Raw genomic sequence first — 18,709 nt, forward strand, 5'->3', positions numbered from 1 at the left:
CCCTTGAATTTGAAGCCCATGATCTGTCGATCACACCAGGCTGCCTCACCAGAACAGAGTTCATATCCTAGCTGTGTGACTTTGGAAAACTGAACGTTCCTGAGTTTCAATTTCTCCAAGTATGTGAGTTGACAACATAAACTTGCTTCACAGAATCCCAGGCACATGCGCAAGAACGTCATTCCATATTCCTCCCATTACTACATCTGGCATCTCCTGACAATGTCTACCCTTTCTTTTTTCTTAGCAATAGAACGTCCAGTTTTAGCCGGGCACACGGCTGCCTAGGATACAGACCATACTTCCCAGCCTCCACTGCAGCCAAGTGTAGCCATGAGACTAAATTCTGCCAATGGGATGGACTTTCAGGAAGTGGCCCTAAAAGGAGGCTTGTCCTCCAAGCCTCCTCCTTCTTGCTGACTGGAAGACAAAAATGAGAGCTGATAGCCAGAGCTCAGAGTCATCTTGAATGTGGAGGTGGCAACAGGGATGCAAAGACACGCCCCTGATGCTCGTGGGTCCCCCATACCACACCTGGGCTGCCAACCTCCAAGGTCGGTTATGGGAGAGAAGCTTCTCTCTTGTTGAAAACCACTTTTTAATGGTTGATTTGCTTCTCTTTTTCACACGTTAAAACCCAATTCTAATTGTCATAGATCCTTATTAAGAATTTTATGCAAACAGGGACTTCCCTGGTGGTGCAGTGGATAAGACTCCATGCTCCCAATGCAGGGGGCCCAGGTTCGATCCCAGGTCGGGGAACTAGATCTCACATGCAAGCCACGACTGAGAGTTCGCATGTCACAACTAAGGAGCCCATGTGCTGCAACTAAGGAGCCCGCCTGCTGTATCTAAGACCCGGCGCAACTGAATTAATTAATTAATTAATTTTAAAAAAAGAATTTTATGCAAACAAAAAAATTTAAGTCCACCGTACAAAGAGGCTTATCTTATGATCTGAGCAGACTCCCTGGACATGCAGTGTCAGGTGCTTCACCATTGAAAGATTCCCCAAATCCTGGCAGCCACAAGGATCAAGGTAGGACAGCAGCTGTTTCCTTAGGAATCAAGGTCAACAGTGGCATTTGCCACACACAGAATTGTAATGTGGTGTTCTGAAAAGCCATTCACACAAGTTTCTAACCATTCCCTTAAAAATTCTTCTTTTCACAATGAATTTTTAATTATACACCTCTAATTGGAAATTTACAAAATGAGTTAAGCCTTTAACAACACGCTGTTGAAACACAGTGTCTTTATATTTAAGAAATGTGAGAAGATGCCATTCCTCAAAACTGCATTAGAAAATGGTGTGTGGAGGCTAGTTTTGCCTAATTCACATACTGAAACTTTTCGAAAGAGGTAACAGAGCTCACAATGAGCCTTCTTCATAAATAGATCTCAGTTTCTATCATAGTCATAACTGTGGGGATGTCAGAATTTTGGTGAAGCAGCCCAGGAAAGATGTTAACCCATCTTTCCAAAGGCTGCATAGATGATCGGCATGTCATGTACCAGACCCTTCCCTGAGTTGTGGCAGCCATATTTCTTAACTCTCCTGTGCCTCATGAGAAGCAATGAGCTCCCATGAAGTGGGCATGATGACCAACCATTCTTTGTTTTAACAAAGAGCTTGGACATGAGAAAACCCTACTGCAGGCTTCCTAAAGTCCAGTAATAATCACACACACTGTGCACTAGGTCGAGGATGTGAATACACTCGACTTTAAGTGTGTTTTTAGGAGATACAATTATTATTCTCACTTCGCCGATAAGCAAACTAAAGCCCAAGAAGATTAAAGAACTCATCTGATGTCACATCCCATTCCGCTTTCTTCAAAGCAACAATGACCACTTTCTCACTTCCCAGAGCCAGACAGCCCTGAGCTAGACGGTGCATTTCAGGTGTTAAGACATGTCTAAGGACGAAGCCTTTCATTAGTTAAACTCCTATTAGCAGGCCCTGTCCTCAGCCCTGCAGACCAGCGAAGGGACCATCTAGTGGTAAAGTGAATGGGATGCTCTTCCCAGATCCCGTGCCTGCTTTCAAGGAGGGATGGGGAAGAAGGTGCAGTACATAAAATCAGGCCATGAGCCAGTTCTCCTACTGGAATGGGCTAAGAAGTGTAGTAAAGGACAGACAAGTGCTACTCTTATGTTGAACAAAACCAATCTTTAAGCCCCAGCTTTCTACCCAAGTGGCTTTATTGTCATGTTCACTCCTCACTGCAAGTTTGGGTTGATCTGGATGGTGGAACTGCACAGTGCCTTCTGGGTACACGGTGCCCCTTCATATTAGGGCCATGAAGCGGTGAGAGGGGGTCAGGGGATAGGCTGAGTGAGCAGGACATGGTGGGAACCTCACAGAAGTCACCCTGGGGCCTCTCACGTGCTGTGACCAGCTCTCACCTCGCCAACCATTTTCACGTCTTCGCGCCCGTACCAGTCGGGCTCATAGACTTCATGCAGCGACTCGGTGAGCTTCATGGAAGCCTCTTGCATGCCTAGCATTGGAGAAAAACAACTCCTGTTAGAGAGAGGTAGGTGAGGAGTCTCTTCCTCCTTTCCCTACTTTTCAAAGTGAGAGGAAAAATCTTGAATACTTGCTAATTGTTTAAGGAAAACCTGGGCAGGCACAATTGCTCTTTGCACCTGTAGTCCTGATTCTGATTACAGTGTGCATTTTCTAGTATTTTCAGGATAAAGATACATGCTGGGTCGTGAAAAAAATCAACAAGGTGTTCTAGTCTAAAAACACCAATAATAACATGTCCTATTATGTGTGCTGTCACTTGCTAAATGGCATGAAACCGTAAATGTATGGGACACCTAGAATACTTACCTATAAAACTAAAGAGTTCTAAAACAACTAATAGCAAATGACTTTAAATATTAGAAATAAAGCATCTGGCGGGGGGAAAGCAGATAGAAGCAAAATCTATAGGATTTTCAGGCATCACTGAAAGGGCTTTAAGTGGCCTAAAAATTTTCAAAAGAAACAAGAAGTTGTTCTTTTTCTAATATTACTAAAAGCTTATACATACAGTTTTAAGTCAGAACTCTCAGAAAGCTTAGCGTTCTTAAGTCTATGGGTATTTTCAGAATTTTCGTTAAGGTACAATTTGGTATGTTACAAAAATATGGTTATTAATAATAGGAAAGATAAAAAGTTCCCCAGTGCAACATGGTGATACAAAGTATCACAAAGTCTTTTCCAGACTCCCTCTGCCCCTCCTTCAAAACATGGAGGGTAAAGTGTGGATTGCTGTGGAGACAGCTCAGGGTTGGGGACAGAACAAGGTGGAGTCTTTGGCTGGCGACTTGGAGAAGCGCCTCTTTGGCACCAGACTCTCCCTCACAGCTGGAAGGTGAGACCTGACCGAGTTGGTGTCCTGGTCTTTGTCACTAGGGGATATGAAAAGGGGCTGGATAGAAGGAGAGGAGAGAAAAACCATAGCGCTGCCATTAAAAATAAAAGACACATAAACTTAATGCCAATGAAGCAAAGAGGGAAATTTTTTTGTTAAACTGAAAGCTGCAACACTCTAGACTCACCCACATGCTTGCTGAATTTAAGACAGTCAGTTCTGGGTTCAACAATGAGAGAAAAGGACAAAATAAAAGAAGATGGCTGAAGAGTTTGAGGTTTTTGAGCACAAGATGCCTGTTCTCCTTGCTTGGCCCTTGAAATAAACCTTTCTCTGCTCTACAAAATAAAATAAAAAATGAAAAGAAGATGTCTGAAATGATCAAAGTATTCGCTCAAAGAGGCACACAATGGAATATTACTCAGCCACAAAAAAGAATGAAATAACACCATTTGCAGCAACATGGATGGACTTAGAGATTATCATACTAAGTGAAGTAATAAGTCAGACAGAGAATTTCATATGATATCGCTTATAAAATGATACCGATGAATTTATTTACAAAACAGAAATAGACTCATAGACATAGAAAACAAACTTATGGTTACCAAAGGGGAAAAGGGTCGGGGAGGGATAAATTAGGAGTTTGGGATTAAAATACACACACTACTATATATAAAATAGGACCTACTGTATAGCACAGGGAACTATACTCAATATCTTATAATAATCTATAATGGAAAAGAATATAAAAAAGTATATTTATATATAATATATAAATATATATATATTTATATATATAAAGTATATATATATTTATATATATATCGCTTTGCTGTACCCCTGAAACTAACACATTGTAAATCAACTATATATCAATACCAATTTAAAAAAAATAAAAAAAATACTAGTCCTACCCCACAAATCTCTCCCCACTAATCTCAAAATCTGCCTTATCATCCACCACATCTGTGGCTGCACTTGGATCGGACTCAGTGCAGGGGGCTGGACAGCGGCCGGCCGGCAGAGATGGAGCACACACCCCGAGCACTCTCCCTGCCCTCCGTCACCAGCCTCATTTCTTTGCCTTGAATATCCCGAGACTAGAAACCAACGCCAGAGCCTCTCTGTCCCCCTACAGTGGCAGGGCTGCAGGTGCAGCCGGTCCCCACAAGTCACATGCAGTCCAGGGCCATGCTTCCTGCTAACCCTGCTACCATCCCTCGCCCCCTCCAGCTAGAAGGCTTGTGTGTAAGTCTGTGAGCATCCAGCTCTTGGGACATACTCTCCCCTGGGATGAAATCAGCTGCAAGGTCTCAAGCTCACTCTATCTAACAACTCTTCCTCGAAAGCTGTAGGACGTGGGAGGCGCTTATTCCTAGTTTCCAGCATAAGGGCAGACACATTTGTTCCTTGTATATTCTGATTATCATTTCAATGGGAATTGGGGAGTGGGTGGAATGGAACACCTGTGCTCGAGTACCCATCCTGCCAGAAAGCCAAATGGCTGTATAATTAACACTCAATCTTGTTACTCTTGAATTCCCAGAACAACCCGTGCTTGGTAACATGCAGTAAACAACTCATACACATTACCTTTGATAGCTGCTAAATATCCTCGGAGTTCTCGCTGAAGTCTGGTACCCTCTGCCTGAAAACACACAAACACAGAGATGCTAAGCATCTTGTCTGTATCTTGCATGCAAACATGTACAAAGCAATAAGTCTCGAGTTATTTTCGCCAGGAGCTCATTCTTTTTTTTTTTTTTTTTGCCGTACGCGGGCCTCTCACTGTTGTGGCCTCTCCCATTGCGGAGCACAGGTTCCGGACGCGCAGGCTCAGCGGCCATGGCTCATGGGCCATGGCTCATGGGCCCAGCCGCTTCGCGGCATGTGGGATCTTCCCAGACCGGGACACGAACCCGTGTCCCCTGCATCGGCAGGCGGACTCTCAACCACTGCGCCACCAGGGAAGCCCCAGGAGCTCATTCTTAAAAGAACATAAATATGTGGACACAGACTAAACAAGATGCCCAAGACTAAACAAGATATTTACAAAGATTTTACTCAGCCTAAAAAGGAAAAGGAGAGGGACTTCCCTGGTGATCCAGTGGGTAAGACTCCACACTCCCAACGTAGGGGGCCCGGGTTCGATCCCTGGTTGGGTAACTAGATCCCGCATGCATGCCGCAACTAAGACCCGGCACAGCCAAAAAAATTAAATATTTTTTCAAGAAAGAAAAGAAAAGGAGAAGGTAAGTAAGACTTTGCTTAGAAACTGTGACCCACCATACAGCAGTTCAATACATTCAAGAGCTACTAAGTCTCTAAATTTTGACATGTAGGTTACAATGGTTGGAAACTGATCACCACTGTTCACTGTTTAATACGGTAGCTACTAGCCCCAAGTGGACAGAGATTTAGTGCCCAAAAACATATATATCTCATTAATATATTCTACACTGACTGTATATTAATACAATATTTTGGATATACTGAGTTAGATAAACTATATTGACTCATTTCATCTCTTTCTTTTCGTTTTTTAAAAATTAAAGTATAGGGCTTCCCTGGTGGTGCAGTGGTTGAGAGTCCGCCTGCTGATGCAGGGGACGCGGGTTCGTGCCCCGGTCTGGGAAGATCCCACATGCCGCGGAGCGGCTGGGCCCGTGAGCCATGGCCGCTGAGCCTGCGTGTCCGGAGCCTGTGCTCCGCAACGGGAGAGGCCACAACAGTGAGAGGCCCGCGTACCGAAAAAAATAAAAAAAATTAAAGTATAGTTGATTTATAATACTGTGTTAGTTTCAGGTGTACAGCATCTTTCACTTTTTAAAATACATTAGAAAATTTTAAATTATGAATGTGGTTTGCATTGTGTTTCTATTGGACATCACCAAATTAGAGAAATTGTTCAATTGTAAATGTTGGCCCATGAACATTTGTTTTGGTTTGGATCGCACTTAGAAACTCTAAGACTCTGAGAGTAGGATTAGATTTTAGTCCGGAGTTCCCCCAGGAAATGTTGATGGTAGCGTGGAGAAGTGAAGCAGGTAAGGAAAGAGAGCCAACGCAGGGTGCATTAGCAAGCAAGCTTCTGCAGTGGGCAGCCCCGCCTTAACCCTGCTGGGGAACTCTGGGAGACAGACTCAAACACCCTATAGACATCCTAACCGAGGGGCAAGGGAGCTGGGGCATTTATGCATCAACTCCTGCCAATCATTGGCTGAGGGCTGCTTCTGGGGGACATTAATTCCCCATTATGTCCATGTAGGGACAGATAGGTCTCAGGAACCACAGAAAGCCCTCAGGCAAAGAGCTCTGATGCTGGAAGCTGCAAGTCAGTCTAGTGGGCTCAGAAAAGGTAGGTGCTAGGGGCATACAGCTGGCACCTACAGTGTTGCCTATGATACTGCAACTGAACACATTAAAAATATATGCATTTTAATTGCATAATCATTTAACAAAAGTGAAGAGAGCTAGCATACAGAATGACTCCACCTTGAAGATTAATACTATAGCAACTGTTTTATAACTCTAACTTGATAGTTAATAATACACCCACTAATATAGCAACTATAATAGTCACATTCAAGGAGCATTTGTTAGTATTTACCAAAAACGGAGAGGGGATGAAGGCAAAAAAACACTTATGTCCTTCAGGGACTTCCCTGGTGGTCCAGTGGTAAAGAATCCACCCTGTAATGCAGGGGATGCAGGTTCGATCCCTGGTCAGGGAACTAAGATCTCACATGCTGCGGGGCAACTAAGCCTGCACGCCACAACTACTGAGCTTGCGCGCCTCAACTAGAGAGCCTGCGTGCCACAAACTACAGAGCCCACGTGCCCTGGAGCCTGTGTGCCACAACTAGAGAAGGGAAAACCCGCAGGCCACAACTAGAAAGAAGCCTGCACGCCACAATGAAAGATCCCGCATGCTCCAACTAAGACCCGATGCAGCCAAAAATAAATAAATTAATTAAAAAAAAAAAGAAAACTAAACTCTTAAAAAAAAAGCCTTTCAATAAATTATAATCTAGTAGAGGAACTAAAATATCTATACGAAAAATTGCATTGCCAAGCAGATTATACTTAACTCTGAAACACCATCCAATCACAATGCAAGGCCAAAATGCCCAGCACATTTAAAAATAGATAGTGATTAATATAAATAAACTCTGGGGACTTCCCTGGTGGTCCAGTGGCTAAGGCTCCGTGCTCCCAACGCAGGGGGCCCAAGTTCGATCCCTCGCCAGGGACCTAGATTCCACATGCTGCAGCTAAAGAGTGCGCATGCCGCAACTGAGAAGAGTCTGCATGCCACAACTACAGATCCCAAATGCCTCAACTAAGACCCGGCACAGCCAAATAAATAAAAATAAATATTAAAAAAAATACAAACAAACTTTGAAAAGAAGTGTTTAAGACCATGCTGGACTCCAAAGTAAATTCTGGAAGAGAATATTTTCCTATATCTTATAGTGCAGGTATAGTGACATTATTTCTATAAAGTCTATGTAAAGCTCAGGTGAGGTTTTCTTTACCTGCCTTAAGCTCAGGCTGTTTTTCCAACTCTGTAAATCCAGGTACCACCAGATGAAAGCTTAGGGTTAATTCATTTGTTGGCACATATGAACTTCAACCAGAATGGTGCTATACAGAAAGGCAAAACAGAAATCATCAAAGTTCTAAACAACTGACTCCCTTTCTTGTGGCTCAGCATGGCTTAAAATCAAAACTAAGTTTCCTTTGCCTTGCTGAGCCATTCAGAAATGCAGTGTGAAAGCAAACTACTACAAGCTAGATTAAAAAAAAAAACTAACCATAGTGGATTTCCAAAACATCAAAGTATAGTGTAAAACTGTAGGCCAAGAATGAGGAGAATGAAGAAAAATGCTAATGATAAACACTTGGGCACAGGTAGAAGATATGAAGGATCCAGAGAAGAAACAGGTAGAATCAGGCCAGGGTCCCCAACACGAACAGGAAAAGAATTTGGGGAAAAAAGAAGTCAGTCTTTCCCCTATTGATTATCTATTTTGGGACAGATACTGTGTAAGATTCTGAGTATATAAAAAGCTGAAAAGACATTGTTTGGGGAGATTTAATTATTGTCACATCTACACTGCATCTCCCTACCAGATCTGTTTTGGGGGGAGGATTATGCTTCCTGCCCCATCAACACCAAGCTTGGTTGTGGGACTTGGCTAATGAAATGTGAGTGGAAGAGCCATGTGCTGCTTCTGAGCAGAAGATGTAAGAGCCGTCACACACTCTGACCATTTCCTTTCCCTCTACCATGCGCCCCATAATGTTCCAGATAGGGGTTGCTTCTCCAGCCTGGATCTCAGAGCGAAGGGAAGATGAAATGGGCAGCTACCGTGCACATTTTCATAAGCGAGAAACAAACCTGTTCTTAAAAGCCACCAAGGTATTGGTGACCTACCCTAAACAGCCTGATACAATGGTTCACCATCAAGAGTAGAAATGCAGAAAGACAGAGTAGCCTGAAATCTAACAACAACAAGCCAATGGAGTTACTGAGCAGAAGAGCATTAAAGGCACTTACAGAAACATTTCAGAAAGGAAATCAAATTGGAAAGATGAAGGACAAAGTGGGTGATTTAGCAAATGGGAGCCTGAGTGGTGGCCAAGCGATTGAAAGAGGTAGAATGGTACTGAGAGAGGACAGAAGGCCACAATCATTTGTCCCAACAGACGGCAGATCGTTGAGAGAGAATAATATGTGAAATCAGACATGTGATTTACCCAGACAGATCTAGATCCAGACCGATCTAAAGCCTACAGCCCTGAAAGGGGTAATGAGGAGGGTTTGACTCCCCTAAGGCCACGTTTTTCAAAATAGGTAAGTGTAGACCTTAGAGGCACTTAATGATTTGTCTAGCACACTTACAGCCACAAAATAAACCTAAAACATCTCGCTGGAATATCAATTTATTGAGATTGGAGGGGGACAAATGGAGAAACCATTATTTCACCACCACTAAGCCACCTGTTAGGATGTAAAATGAAAGGCTGCATAGAGATGAAACAGAACTTCACAGATGTCTCCTGTTTTCAGATGTCTGCTTTAAGACTCTGCTCTACTACTGCTCCTGCCCCTTCCCTGGAAAAGTGCAAGAAGCACTTAGCTCAGGCAGGGCTCACAGCTCACCCAGAGGGATGCTTTCCCCTCAGGAAGTAATACAGAGCCAACCACAGTAACTGATGGTTTTGAGTTACCCCGACTGCTCAGAGTACCTGGAAACAGCAGAAGAGTAGGGTGGAAAGGCATTCTTTTCCCAAATACTTACGAAATAAAGCATGTCAAATTAAGCCCACAATTAAGTCATTGCCTTTTCTTTCAAGAAAAGTACAAGAAAGAGAAGGAAATATTCAGGCTCCAATCTATACACTGCACTCATCTAGCCCAAGGGGAACAATAAACATTTTAAAAAATAAAATAAGCATCCCAGAAGAAATGTTTAGATATTATAAGAGTGACAGAAAATTCAAATGATATAATAATGGCTTAAATTCATGAGTTCAATTTAGCCAGATAAACTGGAGGCTAACTTAAGTAACTTTATTCTTTTCCAATTATTAAAATTCTTAATTTTCCCCGTGAGTATTAAGGTTCACAAAGCATTCGGTAATGACCATATTGAATTTCGTATAAAATTCTGCCTGAACCAAGCAAAAGCCTCTGGAAAGAAATTTTTCACCTATAATATGCCACACAGTAGCTCTGCACAAAACCTATTGCCTAATAAAATTTACTTAACATCATTACTCTATGTGAATCACAAGTAAGTTTTAAATGAGAAATAACTTCTTATAGCACTGCTCGCATTTCACTGAATCTAAAGTTCGTTCCAAATTCCTCTGAAAGTTACCATTTCAGTCCTTCAGCCTTGAATTGTGTATTGTGCATGCGTGTGTGCAGAAAAAAGACTGAAAATTCCACAACCTTGTGAATTTTCCCTTCAATTTCTTAATGTCATTCTCTACAGTATAAAATTATTATTCCAACTCTTGGTCACACTCTCCTCAGGACTTATGGGCAAGTGCATTGCCTATTAATTGCCTACTAATACGCCTCTTTGGAAAATATCTAAGGATTCACTGCCCACAATATCCCTTGCCCTGGCATATAGTATAATAACATGCCCCTGGTGTTAGTCAGAGGTTCTTTATTTTTTCAATTGCATCATTTATCAGTGTCAGGAGCCGCTGCCTCTCAAGCCTAGATGGTCCCCCAGGCCTGGCTTTCTTTCCACACAGCCCAAGGGAGTGGCTTCCTTCTCCTTCCTCATTAAAGCTACCCCCAAACACCCCTCCCTTATGTGTCACGCCCTCACAGGGCTGGGGAGAAGGAAACCGTCTCCCCAGTCTTCTGTTTCCTGGATGTTCTGGAAAACAAGCCAGGGTCATTTTGGGTTTCATCATGAAGATATCCAAAATGAATAGGCAAGCTGGACCTAGAGATTGTCATACTGAGTGAAGTAAGTCAGACAAAGAGAAATACCGTATGCGGAATCTAAAAGAAATGATACAAATGGAGAAATGATACAAATGAACGTATTTACAAAACAGAAATGGACTCACAGACTTAGTGAATGAACTTATGGTTACCAGTGGGGAAAGGGTGGAGGGAAGGGATAGTTAGGGAGTTTGGGATTGACATGTACACACTGCTATATTTAAAAAGGATAATCAACAAGGACCTACTGTAAGCACAGGGAATTCTTCTCAACGTTATGTGGCAGCTTAGATGGGAGGGGAGCCCTGAGGGAGAATGGATACATGTATATGTATGGCTGAGTCTCTCTGCTGTGCACCTGAAACTACTGCAACATTGTTAACTGGCTATACTCCAATATGAAATTTAAAAAATTTTTAAATTAATAGGCAAGCAAAAAGTCTTCATGGTTTTAAAACCTTACAAAGGTCTGAGACTCACTGCCTCTAGTCAAAGAATCCCTTTATTCTCTTGCAGAGTGGTCTCTTGAAGCTGTTGCTTTCTTCCCCTAGTGCTGTGAGCACCTCTCCATGATACCTGCCTCTAAGGACTAGACTGAAGTTTAAAATCTAATTAAATAGCTGGAGAGAGAGTGAAACAGGCACGCCACCATGGAAAGTTTCAAATATCTTTGTTACCCAATAGGAAGAAATCACATTCCATACCTAATTAAATGTGTTTCCAAATTGTTCTACATCAGATTGGTCCTCAGGAACACCAATTACTTAATTATTTGTTTATATGTCTTGGGGGGAGGGTGGGGCAGAGGAGGGGGTCGGTTCCCAGATAGGCCTGGCTCCTGGGCAGCTCTCGCTGCTTGTCTCTCTTCAGCACCTAGGACAGCTCCCAGACACATCTTTGGTTCTTGAACATTTAAAGATTTAATCTATGTAGTGTCAAAGGACTAGCTATAAATGCTACCACATCAAGGTTTCCTACTGCACTCTAGTAATAAGTGCAAGGAAGAGTTACAGACAGATTTCCTTCAAGGTAAGCCTGGTTCCTGATAAGAGCTACCACAGACTGACACACAAGAAGAGTGTCTCAAAGTCCTACAGCTATGGCAAACTGTATCTGGGCATTGGGCTTAAAAACAGGGTTGCACCAAACTATGATGAATAACACTTGAAGATTAAAGAGTCAAGTCGTTTATTGTTTAGGTACACTGAATTCTGAAACACTAAAAAGATATTAATATTGGTAAATACTTATGTCTAGGACTGCAGGAGCCAATACAGAGGTACGATTTTGTTAGCTTACCTTAGACCCAGTTACGCCTGCCCAAAAGAAAGAAACTGTACTTGAAGCATTGATTTGAATTTGAGATACAACGCATAGAATGAATTGATAAATTTCTAAGGAACTAAACTCAGCACAGCAACCACTGCAAATTCAGAAGCATCATGCCCCATACTACCATGTGCATGACACCCGCGGTCAGGGGCATATACCACGGTGGCCCTGACTGTACTGGCAAAACCAAATCCAGTGCATTTTATTTGCAAGGCTATGCAGGTCTAGCCAAACACCTTAAGGCAATATGTATTTAATACCTAGTAAACAAGCAATGGCTTGTTGAATTGACTTGTTAAAATATGGTGAATGTAATTTATATTTATAGGTAACTGATTTATATTTATAGGTAACTTTGTTTTTAAAAAATAAAAGCAATACCCACAAGACAGAAAATTTTTTTATTAAATATCCTCTTTAACTAAGAAACTGGGTTGATGTTTTAAAAGGAGCCGAGATAGAAGGCCAACAGTATTAACGGACGTATGAAACTTGGATCTGAAGAGATGTAACTTCAAAAACTGTGGTTTCACAAAGGTAAGTCCTATCAGCTTGCCTGTGATCATGAACCTATAGAAGTTTCCAGAGTTACATTATTATTTTTGGCCTTTACTGACATTCTTCTCTTGAAAAGGCTAAGTAACACATCAAAATTAAAATTGGCTCAATTTCTCAGAGTTCGGACAGGTTAACTCAATCTTGATGTTAGTATATTTTGTGATCATTTTTGAAGCTGAGGAGAAAATCAGATTATCAAGAAGATTAGATTTAATGGAGTTATTATCAGCAACTTGATGAACAGATGACTAGTAAGTCATAACGTCTGAATCCACTTATGATCAAAGACAACCTTAGGTTGCTCAACACTCCAGGCACTCTTGGTTTACTAAGAAATAGAGCTCTCCCTCTGATAAGCTCGGGTGCCGTTCAATTGGAAGATGAGAGTTTTTCAAAGGTAAAAGCAGCAGGGTCTTAGGCACGTACATTTTTTGCTTCCTTGCTTTGAGCTCTTTGTCGTAATAGGAGCCGTCATTAAGAACCTAGCACTGATTTCATAGCACCATTTCTTTATTTTTAAAATTTTCTTTTGGCATATCTTCGTGCAAAAGATATAAGATAGAGAGGAGACTGGAGTGTATTTTGAAATCACATTTCTGGGCTGATGGCGGCAGCGAGTAGAACATGGAAGGGAGATAGACATCGAAGAGAACATCTCAGCTGCCACAGTTTTATCCAAGATTCATGGCCCAATTTCCAACTATCCTTGTCAGCAACTCCAAGCATACCTACGATCTGAAAACCAAATCAAATACCTTCTGCCTTTCAACAAAACAAAATTAGAAAGCTAGCTAGTAATTACATGTACCATTTTCCCATATATTTCCCTTAAGCCAACTAACGTGTTTATAGGTGTCTATTCTGATCTTTTGGAAAAGCTAACCCATTGTGCGTGCGAGGGGATAGAACTACCTAATTAGAACTGTTAAACTCACCACCACAGGCAGGCTGGATATGACTTACAGACATGCTTTATGGCCTTTAGGCAACTGAGTTTGTAAGCCTTGAAAAGCCATCCCATTTGTTTTTCATTTCGTGTGTGTGTACGAAGAGGCTTGACTTACAAGCTGCACCAGAGACATTATATACATATCTTTCCAAGCTTTGCTTTAATTCCTAGAGCACAGTAATGAATACAGCGGGGAGAGGGGAAATAACCCCAAAATTAAGAGAAACGCCACAGGAGCCGCCCCTCAACAATGACTCTTCCTGTGACTTACTGTTCAGTGTCCCTTTCTGTGGGTATGGATACCACTCCATTTACAATATTCTATCATGGTCAAATTGGACAGGACTTAAAAGTATTAGAGAAACAACTGCTATGTCAAGTTACAGAGGTGCATTGATGAGTAGGAATGAAGTACGTACCTTGTCTATCATTTTTCCAGACATAAAATAACATCCAGGATGCTTCTGAAACTGCCATTTATGATGTCTGTGTTAGTTCGTTAGGGCCACCGTAACAAACTACCAGAGACTGGGTGTCTTACACAACAGAAATGTATTTCCTCACAGTTGTGGAGGCTACAAGTCCAAGATCAAGGTGTTGGCAGGTTTGGTTTCCCCTGAGGCCTCTCTCCTTGTCTTGCAAACAAACAGCTGCTTTCTCGTGTCCTCACATGGCCTTTTTTCTGTATATGTGTGCATCCCAGTGTCTTTCTCTTTTCTTAGAAGGACAACAGTCATGCTGGATTAGGACTCACCAATATGACTTCACTTGACCTTAATTACCTCTTTAATGGCCCTATCTTCAAAAACAGTCACATTGGGCTTCCCTGGTGGCGCAGTGGTTGAGAGTCCGCCTGCCGATGCAGGGGACACGGGTTCGTGCCCCGGTCTGGGAAGATCCCACATGCCGCGGAGCGGCTGGGCCCGTGAGCCATGGCCGCTGAGCCTGCGCGTCCGGAGCCAGTGCTCCGCAACGGGAGAGGCCACAGCAGTGAGAGGCCCGCGTACCACAAAAAAAAAAAAAAAAGTCACATTCTAATGTGTACCAGGGTTAGGACTTTAACATACAAACTTAGGAGGTACATAACTTCAGACCATAACAGTGTCCTCAAAGCAAGCCTTTAATATAGCAATAAGTAACAAAGTCAAACACTTACTGAAGGCTCCCTTTGCTCCAGACACTGTCCTATTAACTCATAATCCTCACAATACCTCTGAGGTCAGCACACATTTGCAAATGAGAAGACTGAGGAACAGAGGCTGAAAAGCTTGGCCAGAGGTCACAGAGCTAACAGACGGCAAGCCGGTTCTGGAGCTGAGGTGGTCTGGATTATTTAGGCTCCGCAAACTGCCTCAAAAGCCCACGTTTCGCTGCCCTCTCCCACTCTATGCCCTCAAACTGTAAAGGCACAGACGCCAGCAAATGATGGATGTGGCTACGTAAGAGAAATCAACTGTTAACCAATGAGAATGATTTAACTAAAGGAATCATTTTTTCTGTGCTCTCATGATGTAGTTCTAATCTGTAAATAAAGATACTGGCTGTTTACTTGTTTTTCTCAAAAGCTCATGATTCCTGAGTATACTCCATTGGATTCATAGAGCATAGGGGTTAAGTCGGTGGGCTCTGGGATCACACTGCCTGGCTTTAAAATCTGAGCTCTGCCACTTTTAACTGTGGAACCTTGGGCAAGTCACTTAGGCCTCTGATTCATCGTTGGTAAAATGAAGTGATAATGGTATTCACTTACTAGGGCTATCACCAGCGTCAAAGGAGACAGTCCACGTAACTTATCAGCAGAGAACCAGGCACACAGTATGCATTCAATAAATGTTGGATGCACTATTATTATTTTACCTGATACCTTTTCAATGACAAACTGTGCAAAGAGCAGGTGTTTCATAAATGCTTGACTGAACCAAGTTCTGCTACTTGTCATAGTACGAAGGAGTATCTTCATGAGGAATATACAAAACCTCCCCCAAACAAGCCACTGGGGAATTGTGACTGCTTCCTTCGTTTTAATTTGTATTTCTAAGTCTCAAACACACATTTATGTTTTTCAGAAAGTTTTTTTGTACCTTTAAGTGTTTCAGCAACAGAGGATCCTAGAACCCGTGGCAGTAATTTATGCAGATGTGTAAGAACCACTGAATCATGGATATGAGAAAAAAATCAAACTGACATGATAAATTACTGTGAGGAAACAAGAAAGCATGAATACCCATGACCAACAGAGTAATAAGTGTTAAAGCCCTACTTGTGGAAAGTCTTAATAATAAAAATTCTTCATCAGTGCTTTTGCCTAAGCCAGTCAGGTATGGCTTGGAAATTTGTAGATTTTTTAAGCTCCATAGAAGAGTCTTACAATTATCTGGGTTTAGGAACACAGTCAAAAGAAGGTACAATTAAGGAATAATGTGTATTACTATTCCACATACATGGAAATATATGTATTATCTTCACTATATCAGTGAAATCTAAGGCTTGCATCCAAGTTGTTACTACCTTATGATGGTTCTTTAGAGATACAAGTCAAACGGGTGACCCGATTCAGAAGTCTGGAATGGGACCCAGGAATCAAAATTTTGAAAGGCATTCAGATATTCTACTGGTTATTTGGGAACCTCTGCTTTAATTTCTCAGTGGGTCTATCATTTAATTGACACAGTGTGTGAATGGACACTCTCGTATGTGGCTCTAGTATGAGATAGCCCAAAAGGCCCTTAAAAATACGTCCGGCTCCAGGTTTCATTCAGTCACCATCAGACATGCCTTCTAATGCATTTCCATCACTTAGACTATATCTTCAGCGCAAAGTTAGAAAGGGGCTTACAGGGTGACTTATGAGAGAGAATTGCAGGCAACTGCAGGGAATCAGTAATACTGACGCAAATCTGAAAATCAACTGCAGCTCATCTGTGCCAATGTTTACAACCATTCCACAGCCTCCTTAGGCTTGGATGAGAGAGATGCCTAATTCTCTGCATCACATTCTCAGAACAGTACAGTCAACCTGGGGATCATTTAGGGAGGGTCATCCAAACTAGATAATAAGTTGACTTCACAAGGAGAAGTAGGAGATACATGGAATTGGTCTCTAAATGAATGCTGGGAAATGAGATACTAAATCTTCTCCAATTGGCATAGTTAATTAATGTAGTAAGGTAAAATACAATTAAAATAGGCAACAGAATAAGACAGATGAAAGGAAACCTTTTGAGCAATAACATGACGAGATTCCTCTAAAAGTGATTTCTTAAGTGGGGAACAGGCTCTATAGGAAGTGGCCCAAACAGTGATGCCTAGAACATCTGTAGTTTGACTGGATCAAATTTTAGTTAGGTTAAGCTTTTGATTTATATAGGCCATAAATGAAAAGATATTCTTGTGGTTGGAATGAAAGAAATAAGAACAAAGAGGATAAAAGATGGACAAGTTCTCCAACGAATATTTTTTTCTTTCTCCCATCCGGCACCATGGACAGCAACACCTGAATAGTCACAAGAAGTAGGCAGACTCATTTCTCTCCTTGAAAGCCAGTGAGCAAAAGAGAGGTTTAATGGGTGTGTCAGAAATGAATAAACAGAAGACTATAGAGAAATGCAGGCACATTTGAAGGGCAAGGGCCAATACATTCTTTTGACACCTGCAGGTTTCTTCTCTCTGCTCCCTTCCACAGAAGTCAATTGTATTGGCAATCAATGGGTGATACTTACCCAAAAAAGGACTCTTAAGTCAAGACTATATATGCAAACCACATCTTTTCCACCAGAACAATGGTACAAAGAAGACTGAAAGTCTTAACTAGGGGCTTAGACCATTTTTTGTAAGAATACCAACTGGAGTGAGAGTATACTCATACGCTAATGTTAAAGGTGAAACTAGGATACCAAAATGCATTCTAATGATGGAAATATAGTAACATTATCTCAAGATCCTGTGTCTTTTTTCTACTACTTTATTTTTTAAAAGAAAGAAGATTTTTGCACACTAGACCACAAGCTTGACAAAGACAGAAACTATTCTGTCTGAACGATTTATCACTCTGTTTGCAATGCCTTATGCTTAGTAGACATTTAATTAGGTGTTGAGTCAGCCAAGAAATGCTTTTAACAGACACTTATTATTTGGCTTGTTATATATATATTGACCTGTTACCTTCGATGAAGTATCCAGCTCCTAGCTCAAGCCAATGTCTCCAGTTGTGTACCGGATCCCAACTCCTCTTTCTACTCAAGGACACAAGTCAGCTGTTCTCTCCCTTCTCTGGTGATTCATCACATTTTCCTTCTGTACTGAATGAGTCCCATTAGTATACACATATTTCTGCCACCTTAGGAAAATGCTCTCTTGACGTCACTTCCTTCCCCAGCTACAGTCCTATTTATTTGCTCCCCTTTGAAGCCAAACTTGAAACTTACTGTCTCCAAGCCTCCTGATATATTTTACCTCACTCTATATATTCTCTATCTATTCGGTTTTGTCCCCCATAGCGCTCATCATTTCTAGCAAACAGTATAATCTGCTTATTTTTATTAAAGTGTTTTATTTATTGTCTGTCCCCCTGTTTTGGAATGTAAGATCCACAATGGTAGGAACCTTTGTCTGCTTGTTCTCTGAAGTTTCCCAAAGACCTAGAACCATTCCTGGAACATAGAAGACACTCAATAAATATAAAGAAAATGAATATTGAAATGGTTACATACTATTGTTCTAAACATGCACCCACATGCTACCATCAATCAAATAACCGTGAAACTTCCTTAAAAGTTGATACCAAGAAGAAATACTTTAAATTTTGGAAAACACTGGCACACTAAGATGGTTTTCAGTATTACGGTATTCTCACAGAAACGTATAGCTAGCCAGAAACAGGAGTAAACTTTATTTCCAGAGATGCAGACATATATGAATTCTCTTGTAGTATATTGTGCAATTATTGAGTTCAAACTTTAATGGAAACCAAGTATAAATGCAAGCAACAAGACTCAACTATTCTCTCAGAAGTTGCTCAGAAGA

General features: G+C 41.5%; 1 protein-coding gene across 1 annotated transcript in view; it reads right to left on the minus strand.

Annotated features, from left to right (window-relative positions):
- Nucleotides 1-18,709, minus strand: part of LOC115860899 (amphiphysin) — a 190,945-nt gene that overhangs the window by 78,758 nt on the left and 93,478 nt on the right. Inside the window, exons 3-4 of the mRNA XM_030871166.2 lie at nucleotides 4,965-5,015; nucleotides 2,410-2,504 (exon numbers count right to left, since the gene is read on the minus strand). Of these exons, the coding sequence (XP_030727026.1) occupies nucleotides 2,410-2,504; nucleotides 4,965-5,015 (146 nt within the window). The remainder of the gene's footprint in view (nucleotides 1-2,409; nucleotides 2,505-4,964; nucleotides 5,016-18,709) is intronic.

The sequence above is a fragment of the Globicephala melas genome, chromosome 9, assembly GCF_963455315.2.
Source record: "Globicephala melas chromosome 9, mGloMel1.2, whole genome shotgun sequence".
In the NCBI taxonomy this organism is placed as follows: domain Eukaryota; kingdom Metazoa; phylum Chordata; class Mammalia; order Artiodactyla; family Delphinidae; genus Globicephala; species Globicephala melas.